Genomic DNA, 14,113 nt, shown 5'->3' with positions numbered 1-14,113 from the left:
CAAACTAGCTGTCTTGGCTGCTAGTTCCAGGAGTAAAATGCCACCACCTGTGCATACCTCTTTTGGGGCTAGGTGCTACACCACCACACAGTGCCCTTGCCTCCTCAAAGAATGAGTTTACCCAAGACCTTCCTTGGCCCACCTGTGAAAAATTGGGCGTTCTCGGGACTCCAGAGAACAAAAATTCCTCTGGCCTCTGGAATCCATTGGAAGCTTTATTTTTTACAGGTTTTATCCCAACCAGTCATTTAAAAACCAAGTAACATAGACCTGAGGGGTAGGGGTTGGGCACTGCACCTCCCTCCTACCCACCGTGGACAGCAATGGGGAATAGGGAGTGTCAGGAGAGGTGGCTGAAGCAAGACAGCAGCAGCAGTAATGGGGCGATGACCTCACGACATCACAGCCAGCTCCTTTCTCTCCCAGACCCTGGCTGGAACCCCTATGGCTTGAGTTGGGGAGTGGATAGAACCCAGCCCAGGCCCGCCCCCGCCCCTCCTCAGAGACTACTCAGGGGCTCAACCCATTTCTTCTGGCAGGAGACTGAGGCACAGGGAGAGAGACTGAGGCACAGGGAGAGGAGGAAGCGGGAGAGGCAGGGTGGTGGCGTGAACGAAGGCGGAGGTGAGAGGCGTTGGCGAGGCCCCAGCTTGGAGGCCTCTGACACTCCACTCCCACGCGCACCCCGGGGAGGGCGAGGAAGCCACACCATCACGCAGCATGTCGGGGAAACGAGGCGGGGTTTAAGGCTGAGGGGCCCCCAGATGGGCGGGGCCGCGGGCCTCAGTCGAAGCCGTGCCAGTCGCTGTGCTCGGAGTCGTACTCTAGCTCAGCACCCACGCACTTGACACCATCCAGCAGCATGGGTGTGCCGTGGTGCCGGTCTGCAAGGCGGGGGTGCAAGTTGATGTGCCACGCTGTGACCCTGGCCCTACCTCAAGGGGACCCCTCCTCCTTCCCCCCAGGAATCGGCTGGGGGGAGGGTGACAACCGCCAGGGCGGTCGGGAATCCTGAGCCTCAGCAGGGCTCCCGGAGGGGGACAGAAACTCTTGGGGCCAAGTTCACACCTCCCTCCTGCACTCACCCATGACGCGTGCCTGCACCGTCACGCGCACGCAGGCACCGGCACCGCCTTCACAGGCTAGTAGCATTTCCTCTTTGAGGACACCCTCCTTGTGTGCTGAGTATTCACACTTGACGCTGTAACCTGCCCGGGGACAGGGGCAGGCGATCAGCACCTCCAGCGGCCACCCGATCCTGTCCCCAGCCCTCACTGTCCCACCAAGACATGCTGAGCCTCCTCAAGAAAGGAGCAATGATGGTCCCCCATCCCCACAAGGAGGGGTGCACAGGCCTCAGAAACTTCGCATTCTTCAATGAGCTGGAAGTGCCTCTGGCCTACAGACCTCCCCAGAATGGCTCCAAGGGTGAAGCAAGATCAAATTCAGGCTTCCAGGAGGAAGACCCGATTCCTCAGAAGGAAAGCAGCAAGAGTGAGTGATGGGGAAAAAGGCAGTGGCCCAGGGCAGGCTTGGAGTGGACCAGGTGGCAAGAGGTAAAGGCCTGAGGTTCTCACTGGATCCACTGAAGGGCAAGATCATGAGGAGGTGTGTTGGGAGGGAGACATGAAACTGAAGCTGGGGCTCTGATGGCGCTCTGCATGCGGCACACCGCAAAACTGACACCCTAGCCTGTGCCAGGCTGGGGGTGGGGGGTGGAGCAGGACCTCAAGCCAGCCTCGTAGGGAGAAGCAGCCTGAAACCCAAAACCCAGGACTGCTGGGTGCTAGCAGTTAGCCACCCAAAATTCCTGTGGCTCCAGCAGGTTCTTCCTGAGGGGCAGGTGAGAGGGAGGGCTGGAGGCCTAAAGCCAGTTCTTCAGTGGCTCCCATCTCAGCTTCATCCCCACTGAGGTAACAAGTATTGCTCAATGGCTGATGCAGCCCTCCAACGTGAGCTCACAGACTTCTCTCCTGGGAGTGAAGCCTGGGCCTGGGACCTGCTAACTTGCCACATTGCAAGCTCATAAAGAGGCACGACAACCCTGATTTGCAGAGCTGCCCATCCACCTGAGCTGAGGGGAAGGGAGCACCCCACGTTTGCACTCCCACTAACATCCAGGCCCTGCTGGAGGAGGGCAGGCCTCCACCACCCCAAGGAGGGGACACACCTTCAGGGATGGGCATGATGCTGAGCAGCTTGAGGTGCAGGCTAGGGACAGGTGCCTCTCGGATGTCCTTGCTCAGCCTGCGCACTGGGGGCAGAGTGAAGGTAATCTCATACTTATGCAGGATCTTCAGGAAGCCAACCTGCAGCAGGAAGGGGCGAAAGGGAGGCACCTTCATTTACTGTTCCCCCCCGGGCCCCCCCCGATCCTGCCACCTGTGATCCTTGTGGGCCCAGCACCTGCTTCCCTGGGGAGCCCAGGGAGCTTAACTCCCTCCATCACACCAGCTGGTCCATACCCCTGGCCTCCTGGCTCCAGGCCCTTTGACAGAAGCCCTTCTCCTGAGGACCTCATCCCCACAGCTTGGTGACCACCCTCCTCAGCATCTGCCTCATGGGCCCTGAGTCCTCAGGGACACATTATACAGATGAGAAGATGGAAACCAGGAAATGACTGGCTGGAGGCCACATGGTGTGGCCAGGGTAAATTCATTCCTAGACCTGTTGGCCACTCCTGCCATGAGTGGCACACAGCAAGGCACCAACCACTGCCCGCCCCACTACCAGCACCTGTCCAGAGCCAGTAGCCCAGGGTCAAGGCCGCTGGGCCTCCAGTCAGTCATATGGAGACAGCAGACAACACAAACAGCACAGGCTGAGGGCTAGGATGGAATTAGATAAATGGACACTAGCCCAGCTATATCAGTCCAGAGCTGGCCGACCTGGGCTCCTGCCTGCCCTGCTGCCACCTGACCCTGGATGCCTGCTTGTCCACTCCAAGGCTCTCTATGCCCAACAGCCACTACTCACAGCCCAAGCAATTTCTGTTGTTCATACACAGTGCTTGGTAATCGATGCCTCTGGGACAGATGCCATCCTTAGAAACTCCATGGTGTGAAGGGTCAGAAGCTGAGGTGGCTGCTGAGCAGGGTGGCTGATGGGAGCGCCAGTCCAGCTGTACCCCCAGTTCACATGGGCACACACACTCCTGCTCACAGTTACTGGAGCTGGACGGCCCTGCCCCTGGGGACAGGTGAGACTGGCTGCATGGAGCTTTTAGCCTTTCAATTGGACCAGGCTGATGTCACTGCATGATAAACCTCAAACCATGTGACCTCCTCATACTCTACTGGTGGAGGGGGCATAACTCTCAAGAAAGTTTTCTGGATGTACCTGCCAACTGTAATCCTGTGACCCAGCTGCACCACTTGCAGAATTTTCCAGGGGAAATACTCAGAGATGTGCAAAAAAATACTCATCATTGTCCTATTTATAACAATGAAAAACAGAAACAGCCCTATCACCCAGAAATAGGGAGCCATCTAAATCAATGATGATACATATTCATATAATGAAATACTAGGCAGTTGTAAAACCTCATGAAAAATTATTTACTAACATAGGCAGAAGATGATTCACAACAGAAACAAGCAAAAAACAGCATGTAATTGTGATACCAGCTTTTTGTTTATGGAAACAAAACTAAAAAATGAGGCTGGAATGACACATATCAAAATATTAGCCATGGTTATTTCTTGATAGTACGTTTGTGGGTATTTTAAAATGTCTTTATATTTTTCTCTGTCTTCCAAATTTTCTCTAATAGACATGAATAAATTTTGCAATGGCGGTAGGGAGCTATTTTTAAAAGTTTTGATTCAATCTCTTCATTCCCTTGGGGAAGTTGTCAGCTGTAGGAGAAAGAGCGAGCATTTTAGAGTTGGACAGAAACAGATACAAACCTGGCCCCTTTCTGAGCAGAACAACAAGCCCCTCCTCAGGGTGGTCTCCATGGACCAGTCTCCCACACCCTAGTTGAGCACTTCTGCTCAACTCTGGACCCCTGCTTTATTGACCAACCCAAAGATTTCACTCCCCATCTTCCGCGATCCAGCTGCTCCAGAGCCTCCCTCCTGCCTGTTCCAGGTGGATGTAGGCTCCAGCAGTGCAGTGTCCTAGCAGCTGGAGGGGCACGCTGGAGGTGTGGCCATGAGGAGAAGCAGGTGCTCCACGGAGCAGAAAATGTGGGGTGATAAATACTACTGCAGAGAACCTAAGTCAGCAGGAGATTCGGCAAAGCAGGGTACAAGCAGCCACACCTGTCGTCATCATTCGGCTTCACACCTGTGCCACATACATACTTTCATTCTCACACCAACTCCACGCAGTGTGAATTGCCTCCACTTGAGAGAAGAGGAACCGAGGTGACCTGCCCAAGGCCAAACAGCCACAATGGCAGGCTGCGACGTGAACCCAGGCCTGTGGCACCATAGCCTCAACACCTACCTTGCATTGCTACTGTCTGGGAAAGGCTGGTGACACCAGCTCTGATCCTCTTGATTTGCGCTGCACTCTTACTGCACTCATCTCACTGAGATTTCACCACCTACTCTTACAGATGGGGAAGCCAGGGCTAAGGGAAGGGCAGAGACGTTCCTATGAACCCAGCTGAGAGGAAAGTGCCCAGAGAGGCCTAGGAGGCCAGGCAGAGCCAAGGAGGAGGTGGAGGGAGGCAGGCTGATGATGGAGGAGGTGTGCATGTACCTTGACCAGAAAGCTGCTGTCGCTCTCCTGGGTGACCATGACCACTGAGTCATGCAGCTTCTCATCGAAGTGGACATGGCTCTGGCAGCCTTCTGCATCGTGGCCTGCAGCGAAGCGGATACTCCGGACTCTGGGCTTGTTGCCTAGGGAGAGTAGGAGAGGAGTCCACAGGCTGGGCTCCTTTCAGGGCTAGGTGGACACTGGATCCTGAGGCTTGAGGCCCCCACCCTGCCTCTACCAGTCCTCCCACAAAAAATGCCCCCGGAGACTGGATGTAGGGGGGACTCAGGGATTGGTTAGTATGACCCCTCACTTGGAGGGGATGAGGCTGGCACCAGAGACAGGAAGAGACAGTCCTGCAGACTCCCACCAAGCAGCAGGCAGTGTGCAGCTCAACCCAGGCCTGTGGACACCGTGCCCAGTACTCTCCGTCACAGTGCCAAGCTCCCCATCCCTGGGACCTTCTCTCCCAGGTCTGTCAATGCATTAAGCCCCTGCCTGCCCATCCTCATGACCCCAAGCTGGGGGAACAGGGACAGGAATGGGACCTGCCTGGGGTAGGAGAAACAAAGGGAGTCAAAAAGGCCACCTAGGAGAGGCTGCAGCTGCCACTAAACCTCACTGATCACTGGCAGGTAAGGAGGAAGAATCCAGGGGAGCCTCCCAGACCCCTCCCAGAGACACCTTTCTCTCCTCTGCTGAGCCCACCATCAAGGCCCTCAGCTGTCCCTGAGCTGGGTCAGGTTCTCCAAGGCCGGAAAGGGCAGAGGGCTGAGACAGGCAGAGTGGCATGGAGCCAGGCTCAGGGCCTGGGCTGGATGGTTGCTCGAGCTGTGGGAGGCCGAGTACATAACCCCAGTTCTCTCTGAGCACCCCAGACCATAGGCCTCCTGACAGCCCTGCTGAGCGTCCTTCTGGTGGGAGGGCCAGGGCCAACCTTGCCCTGGGTTCTTGGACACTCAGTGGAGACCCTGGACCAGCTGGCACATCTACAGTGCCTGCTAAGCCCCACAAACCTGACCCTCAAATTTTACGTTTTCCTAAAACCCTTCATTAGCCCTTCTGGACTCTGAATGAAATCCAAATTCCTTTCCACAGCCTGTGGTGTGGCCCTGCCCACCTTACCAGTCTCACCACAAGCCCCTCATATGCCTCCCCCACCTCCCAGAGTGGAATGGGGGTTGGAACATGGAGACACAGGAGCACATACCTCCACAGACTAGCAGGCCAAGGGGTCCCTGCTAGGGCTGGGGTGAGCCCTGGGACCTGGCAAGCACTGTCATATTCCTACACATACACACAGCTGCTGCAGGCCCTGTGTGCAACAATGCCCCCTCCCACCAAGGCCCACTGGAAGCCCTCATGCAAAGCCTGCCCAGCAGGATGCACTCACCCCTGTTGGCTGCAGCCATGGACGCCCTCCCTGCCACTGGGTGAGATATGCAGCTCCTGACGGACACCACTGCTCAAGCTCAGCAGCCTCCCATGCTCCAAGGACACCAGCAGGAGCCTGAAGGATGGGGGTGGGGAGGGCAGGGGTCAGGGCCACTCACGGGCCCATGGCTAGGAGAGAGCAGAGGAGCTCCCTTTAGGAAGGACCCAAACACCTCCCACTGCCCACATTCCCCGAGAGCCCTCACCCCTGCCTGACACCTTGCTGACCCAGGGCCCTGCCAGCACGTGCTGAGCTGCAGCTTCTGGGTACCAAAGTGCCAGCAAGGGACTCTTGCACCCAGCCCACCTGAAGCTGGCAGGAAGGGCAAACTGGAAGGGAGGGGACTTCACTGGTGCTTTCCAGGGGCCAGTTCTGGCACTGCTGACCCCAAAGTCCAGGGAATGGGCTCAGAGGCCACATTATTCAGGTCACACACCCAGTGCAACAGAAGGCCTGGTGGTGGGCAAGAAGAGGGAACCACGTAAGATAAATGTGTCCTTGGAGCTTTCCCTTCTAGGGATCAGTCAGGGCCATGGGCAGAACAGACACTCCTTGTGGGGAGAGTGCCCCCACCTGAACCTACCATTCAGACCCTGGCCTGAGTCTCAGGGTGGCTTCCCAGTCAGCTCCCCAAGGGCAGCCTCAGGGCAGGGGCACCCGCAGGAAGCCTCTGATGGGCCAAGCTGGGACCATCAAAGCATCAAAAAGAATAATGAGTGCAACTGATGGAAACAGATGGAATACACAACATCTGGCATTCTCTCAGAGATTATTTAAAAAGAAGAGAGAAAGCAAAACAAACAAACCCAAACCCTCATTTGTCACTAATGACAGTAGCAATGCCCTAACTCTTCACTCTGTGCGCTGGCAATTAAGGAGAAACAATTCAGCCTGTCTCTTGGCCTTTCCTGTAACTAAATTGCCTTGGTGGTTGAGGAAAAACTCTTCTTTACAGAAGAATTCTAGCTGATAAATAACAAAGGAATGACCAAACGCTAAGTCATTCTGCAACCCCTGAAGAAACAAATGCTGGAGACAACAAGAGTCAGGGGATGCTGAGCCCCGAGGAGAAAGCTGGCAGGAAGTAGATACTCTCAGATGCCCAAGTGCTGGGGACAGATGACCTGTACTCTCAAGGGGCATAGCACAAGTCTGCAACAGAGGGGTGTGACACACACTGGTCACACAGAGGTCACACTCTGGTCAATCTCCCCTCCCTCCCTGTGGGACAGCCTGACACATTGATGTGTCCTGACGTGAGGCAGCCCAAAGTCACAGCATCACTGACGAGGGACTCCTGCCAAAAATGTTTAACCTGGATTAATCGAGCCTCGAGGTCCAACTTCTCATTTACTGAAAACAGAGGAGAGTGGAACAAATTAAATGACTCTGCAAGAAAGTAATGAGACAAACCCGGGAGGCAGGACATTCTACAGGACCACTGACCTGTTTTTTCACACTGCAAGAAGAAAAACAAAGGGAGACTGTTCTAGATAGGGAATCAGCAAACTACAGCCGCCTGTTTTTTGTAAATAAAGTTTTACTAGAACACAACCACCCCCACTCGTTTACATGTTGTCTACGACTGCTTCTGCACTAAAAACTACAGAGGTCCCGACTTACCATTTTTCAACTTTACGACAAAGCGAAAGCGATATACATTCAGTTGAAACTGTCCTTCAAATACCCATACGACCAGTTTTTCACTTTCAGTACAGTATTTAACAAATTGCATGACATACTCAACACTATTATAAAACAGGCTTTGTGTTAGATGATTTTGCCCAACTGAAGGCTAATATAAGCATCCTGAAAACAATTAAGGAAGGCCAGGCTAGGCTAAGACGTCCGATAGGTTAGGTGTGTTAAATGCATTTTTCCACTTAAAGATATTTCAATTTACGATGAGTTTATTGGGACGTAATCCCATTGTAAGCCGGGGAGCATGCGTACTTTGAGTAGTTGTGAAAGAGACCATATTACCTACAAAGTCTAAAATATTTACTATCTGGCCCTTCACAGAAAAAGGTTTCCAACCCCTGCTGTAGATTAACACACACTTAAGAGACTAAGAAGGCAGGATAATCTAAAGGACAATTGAACTAGTTTTTCACCACACTGGCTGCAAAAAAAATAAATGGGGAGGGGGTTTCCAACTTCCTATAATAAAAGACATTTGGGGGCAATCAGGAAATATGAATGGCCTGGTTATTAGAGGACACTAAGAAATGAGTTCATTTTGTTAGGTGAGACAATGGAATTGTATTATGTAGAGAAGTCTGTCCTAATTTTTTCAGAGAAATACACTAAAGTATTTAGAAATGAGTGACCCATGAGTGACCTTGGCTGGTCCAGGGAAAGAAGAGAAAGCACAGGGTGGACTCAGAGTCAGGGGCTGGGCCTGCTGAGGGTATAAATCTCAGATGCCGAGCTGCCCTAGGAGCAGATGTGGCCTCACCTCCCTCCCCAAGTCCCAATGCGAGAGAAGTCTACCTAGCCCAAGCCCTGCCTCATGGGCAGGACGTGCACAGCTTGGGTACCAGGAGCCCCCTGGTAGGAGGAGGCCTAGAGTGATGCAGGGAAGGGCAAGTCTTGGGTCTCTGGAATGCAGGAGCGGCCAGGGCAAAAAAAGCCCCAGGCCAGCACCCCTCCCTTGGAGGCTAGCTCCCAGGCTCAGTCCAGGGTGTAGGGAGGGGAACTATGCCCCGCTCACCTCTGGCCAGGGCTGCTCTGGGGCCCATCACCTCAGCCCTGGAATGTTCAGCTTATCCCCAGGGAGCCTGGCCTTGGAGAGGTGGCCTGCCCCCTAACCCACCCACTCCTGCCACTCCCTGAAGCTGTGGACTCAGAGCACATGACAAATGGCCCAGCCCAAGGGTGCCAGGCCCTCTTCTTACCTTGCAGAGGCTGCTCCAGCCACACCTCTGCAGTCAAGGGGCAGTGACAGCCCAATGTCCACAATGTCCCTCATCTCTCAGGATACTTTCTGGAGGCTCAGGTGAAACTCTTAACCAGTGGCTGGTGAGCAAAGGCTTCCAGGGCCTCTTTTCACAAAACACTCTGACCTAGTACATGCAGGGCTCCCTCCATGATTTCCCCCCAACCTACTACCTGACCCCTGCCTGCCTCTGCTGAGGCCATCCCCTCTACCAGGAACAATCCCTTGTCCCCCATCCACACCTTAGCCAGGGTCTCAGCCCCAGCATCCCTTTTTTAGGGAAGCATGCTACCACCCCACCCCCCCAAATCCCAGGATAGGCCTGAAACTCTTTACAGGATCTCCTTTCTCACTTATGGGATCATTTGATATCTATCTTCCCCACCTTACAAGGGCAGTGACTGTGTTTTTGCCAAACCCTATGTCCCCAGAATCCAGCACAGCAACCGACAGGGAAATGTGAATGGCCCGTTCAGCTATGTTCAATTTATACTTATTGAATGAATAAATGACCACACTAGAGGAGCCCAAGTATGGGCCCTGGCTGGGTCCTCCAGGTAAATGTGGTGTGTTAATGACCAGAGACTCTAGACTACACAAGAGGCTCTCAGAAAGAGGAACTCCCCACCCCACTGTCTTAGCCAACTCTGCCCTGGAGGCCAACCCTCCTTCCCTCACAGAGTGTGGCTTCCCCCTGGGCATTCTTCTGGCCTTGCTCCAGTCAGCCAGCCACCAGCCTGTGCCTACCTTGACATGGAAAGCCTGCTGAGGGCAGTGACCCACGTCTCACTCAGTGCCCAGAGTTCAGTGCAGAGCAGCACTCAGGAACTGCCTGTAACCCTCCGGGCAGTGAGAACACAGAGAGGGGAGGCAAGTGACTTCGGGGACCCAGAGGAGGCTGGAAAAAACCAAACCTCTTTTCATAATAGAGAGCCTGCTTGTCGTCATCCCCTGGGAGCTAGACTCTTATCCACACACAACTCCTCATCAGAAGCAGGAAAAGAGGGCACTGGGCCTCCCCTGCTGCAGCAGTGTCCACAGAGAACTGCTAGGCCACTGCACAACTCCAAGCTTGGCCCTGCCTCCAGCCTCCTCCTGTGCCAGCTAAGTCCTCACTGAGGCCTAAGCCACACGGCCCAGCAGAGAGCAGTCCTGGTTCTGGTTCAGATTCAGGCTCTGCCCTTGCTGGCTGCATGCACAAGTCATTTCTTCTCCGTCCGTCAGTTTCCTCATCTGTAACACCGGGAATAAGCAGTGGCCTCTTCCTCCCTGGGTTTGGTGCAGCTGTGTCTGAAGCCCTGTGAAATTCCCCCCCAACCTGACCTCTGCAAAAGGTCTGGTTTCTAAAGCAACAGCAATTCCAGCAACACTGGTGGAGAGACACTTCAGGCCAATCCTGGAGGAGCCAGCAGCGGCCCTCAGAGTAGGCCCCAGGGACTTCAGTCTTCTCGGAAAACAGCTCAAGGGTTAAGGGGGCCTCCTTCCCCCTTCTCTCCTCCTGCCCTCCGCTTCTCCCACTCCCAGGCCAGCCAGGCCCCCAGGGAAAACCAGCGAGCAGACTACTGGGAGCTTCTGTTCTCCGCAACCAGAGGGGCTCACAAGGATGATGTGGAGAAGGTACATCTTGAGAAATGCCCAAGGAGAAACATGAGGCCCCCACCACAGCAAAAAAAAACGAAGAAGAAGACATCCTCCCTGAGATGGGCTGCCAACAAGTCAGGGGTGACAACCTGGACAGTCACAGGATGGGGAGGGCTGGAAAGCTGGGACAAGGGCTTTGGGGGCTTCTTTGGCTCTCAGATGCTCTCAGGGAAACTGTGGGAATCTTCCCTCTTGGGGACAGAGGGCTGCCAGCTCAGGTCCCTCCCAGCTTTAGAGGGAAAGCCTGCTTTGAGGCTACCCTACCCAGAGACATGACAAGTGGACATATGGATGGATGGTTACACAGGAACCCAGAGTTCTCAGCAACCTAGACTCCTGCCCCACAGGGTGCTAGCTGCTACTCCAGGCTGTCCCACGCAGGGGCCCAAAACTGCAAACTGAAGAAAGGGCCAGACAGTCTGTCCATGACAAAGTGGAGCTCCTGAACCTGCCACCCTCTTGACCCCAATCCACACCATCTCTTGGCTCCAGCACCAGCCCCAGCTTGTCCTCTGCTGTGTGGCTGGGGACATGTCCCCAACTTCATAGGGCCTCATTTCTCATTCATTCTTCAATCCCCATTCTCAACCTGGTTTGAGGTCTTTCTCCAAGCCAGGCCAGAGAAATAATCTTCCACCCTTCCTACCTCTCCCCTGCTCCCATTCTGGGGCTCAGTCCTGGCTCAAGCACTCAGTCCAGCAGAAGCACTGTCCAGCCTCCCATTAAAGCTCAAGCCTGTAAAAAGAACACCCACTGAGCCCTTAACATGGGGCCACAATGACCTGCTGACTCACAGAACCTGACATAGGACTGGGCACAGAGTAGGGGCCCAAAATACTTAGAGTAAGGCCTGGAAAGGCAAGGCTGGAGGTCAGGTGTGGTTGTGGCAGCGTCACATCAACACAGTCTTTCAACTCAGCCTTGACGTGACCTCATTTCCTCCTCCCTCTAGCAGGCCAAAGGTGCCAGGATGAGTATGGGTGTTTTCTCTCGCACAAACAGTGGAGTGCAGGGGAAGGAGGGATGGTGGTTGATTGGAGAAGGGACCCCCTCCCCAACCATTCCACACCCTCCTGCCTCCCCAACAGGTGCTGCTCTCCTCTCTCCAGAATCCTCTCCCAACAGCACCCCCTTGCCCTCAGCTAGGGGGTGCTTAGACTCCTTTAGCCTCCAGAATCCCTGTCCTACCCAGGTTTAGCTCAGACCTCTAACCCAGAAGCCCCAAGAAGCAGAAGCCAGGCTGGATCCAGAGGGTGACAGCTGCCCCTGACCTTCCTCAGCTCCCTGGCGCAGAGTAACACCCTACCCCGACTTCCGAATGCCAAGATTCAAGAGTAGAAGCAAGATGAGGCCTCCCTTCTCAGTCCAACAGGGTCCTGCTCACTAAACAGGAACACTAGTACGGAATCTAAACAGAATCACTGCTGCAAGCCCCCCGGGCGGCCAGACGTAGGACCCCTGAATCCTCTGCGGCCGCCATCCCCGTGGGTGTGGCACCCCATCTCCACCCCGTTCTCGTCTTCTCCCCCCATCGCACCCATACCGAGCTGCGACGCAGCGGCTCTGTCCCTCAGAGATAATCCTGGGCGCTCACCACCCTTACCTCGGCTGACGCAGGAGTGTCCGGAGCCCGCACTCCCAGACATCACCGCCCTCCTCCCTAAGAGTGCCGAGGTACTGGAGGCTCAGAGAGACTACTCGTCCAAGGTCATACAGCGAGGCGGTGGCCACAGCGGGGACGAGGTGAGGAGGTGGCGCTGACCCCATTACACGCCCCCCTTCACTGCGTTACCCCCAGACAGTACGCCGCGGAAAACGCCTTTGTTCCACCCGCGTCCCCGGGACCTGACATCTCCCCAGCTCAGGTGCTGGGAAGTCCTGCAGGCCCGCCCCCGAAAGCGGAGCCCGGGTCCCAGCCCTCCTATCACGGCCAGTGGGGTCCCAGGCACAGACCACCTAGGACAGGGCCAGGGCCGGGAAGGGATCTCAGCGGGGTACAACCGGGAGGCGGTGGGAGTACGGACAGCCTCACCTTAGGGGGCCCAACCGGGGCCGGGCAGGGACGACCAAGGCGGTGGCAGCGGGGGCGGAGGCGGCAGCGGGGGCGGCGGCGGCAGCGGGGGCGGCGGCGGCAGCGGGGGCTCAACGGCGAGCACGAGGAAGGGAACCCCGCGCCGCAGCCGCCCGCCTCACGGGCACGCCCCCGCCCCCGCCCATTGGTCGATCTGGGGGTTGGGCGAGAGACACTCCGAACCAATGAGCGGGCTCCGAAGAACCGCCAACGGACGCTGAGCCACTTGCGTCACGTGCAAGGGACTCTGCGGCTGCGCTCTGCGAGCCCGCGCCTACCCGGGCGGGGAGAGTTCTCGCGATGACCGTTGCCGGGGTTGGCCTGGGGCAGGAGAGAGAGAGGAAGGGAGGAGCGCTTCGGCTGGGACCTGCCGTCATCCCGCCTCCTGCTAGGGGTTTAGCTCCTCCCGCCTCCGCCCCAACTTGGGATGGACCGACCCTGGGCTTTGCTCCCTCCAGCGGCCGTAAGAGCGGGCTTAGGGCTAGGTAGAACGCCTTTCTCCCTGGGCTTCCACGCCCGCATCGGCAGTTGATACGGGCCACGCTAGTCCTGTCCAGTAACTGATGAACGCCCCCATCCTTTCCGCTCTGCCACCCCCCGAGTTTGGGCCTCTTCCTTTTTTTTCCACCCCATCCTCCCGATGCGGACCCGAGACGCGACCTGGGTGCCCCGCGGGGCCGAGATAAGCATCTTAACAAAGAGGCACGCGAAGTGGGGGTTGGGAGAGCTTGTTCCAGAGCCCCGGAGACCGCAGGCTCTGTTCCGGTCTCCATGGAGGCGGTCGCCATGGCAGCAGGATGCGCCTCGCTCGGCACCGCGGGGTGGGATGTGGGCGCCTCCACAAAGCGGGGGAGCGAGAGGCGTGGCCCCCGGGTCTACAGGGGTTGTTGCTGCGGCTCCGCCCACCGGTCGGCGAACACCCCCTACCCCAATTACGCTGGCGGGGACAGGTTCCCTAAAGTGCGTGCAGGAAGCCGTCCGGAGCACGCAGCTCCTTCCTTCAACTAGGGAAAGCCGGCCTGGACGGCTGAGGGCCAGCTTCCTGTCAGAAAGGCCTGGGTCGCTGCCTTTGAGGAGCTCCCACCCTCCGCTGGATCTCCGTGGCCCCTAACCTGCCTCCTGGTCTCCCATCTGCACCCTGTTGGCAAATTAATCTGAGCTGTTGTTTCCATCGCATCTGTCCCGTGTTCCAAAGCGCACTGAGCTTCCGGACTCTGCAGCAGTGCTTCACAAACTGTAGCAGCATTTTGGGTGATTTGTGCGCTCTCTGGCGTTTGAGACGCTGTCCTCCACGGTGGACACTGGAACCTTTCCACAT

The 14,113-nt window shown here is 56.1% G+C and overlaps 1 protein-coding gene across 3 annotated transcripts; it reads right to left on the bottom strand.

Annotated features, from left to right (window-relative positions):
• Nucleotides 1-197: 197 nt before the first annotated feature.
• Nucleotides 198-12,922, bottom strand: ADISSP (adipose secreted signaling protein). 3 transcript variants are annotated; one of them, XM_063109848.1, is made up of 6 exons: nucleotides 12,757-12,922; nucleotides 6,104-6,273; nucleotides 4,711-4,853; nucleotides 2,171-2,309; nucleotides 1,086-1,208; nucleotides 198-884 (listed from the first exon to the last, which is right to left on the bottom strand). In XM_063109848.1, the coding sequence occupies exons 2-6, from the start codon at nucleotides 6,120-6,122 to the stop codon at nucleotides 784-786; spliced, it is 525 nt and encodes a 174-aa protein (XP_062965918.1). In that variant the 5' UTR covers nucleotides 6,123-6,273; nucleotides 12,757-12,922; the 3' UTR covers nucleotides 198-783. The 3 variants fall into 3 exon arrangements, with proteins under 3 accessions (XP_062965918.1, XP_062965924.1, XP_062965928.1); XM_063109854.1 differs by having other exon boundaries at nucleotides 6,104-6,220; XM_063109858.1 differs by lacking the exon at nucleotides 12,757-12,922 and adding an exon at nucleotides 6,452-6,480 and having other exon boundaries at nucleotides 6,104-6,220.
• Nucleotides 12,923-14,113: the final 1,191 nt, after the last annotated feature.

The sequence above is a fragment of the Cynocephalus volans genome, chromosome 1, assembly GCF_027409185.1.
Source record: "Cynocephalus volans isolate mCynVol1 chromosome 1, mCynVol1.pri, whole genome shotgun sequence".
Lineage (NCBI taxonomy): Eukaryota > Metazoa > Chordata > Mammalia > Dermoptera > Cynocephalidae > Cynocephalus > Cynocephalus volans.
The sequence above is the reverse complement of the archived record's forward strand: the minus strand, read 5'-3'. Positions and strand labels throughout refer to the sequence as shown.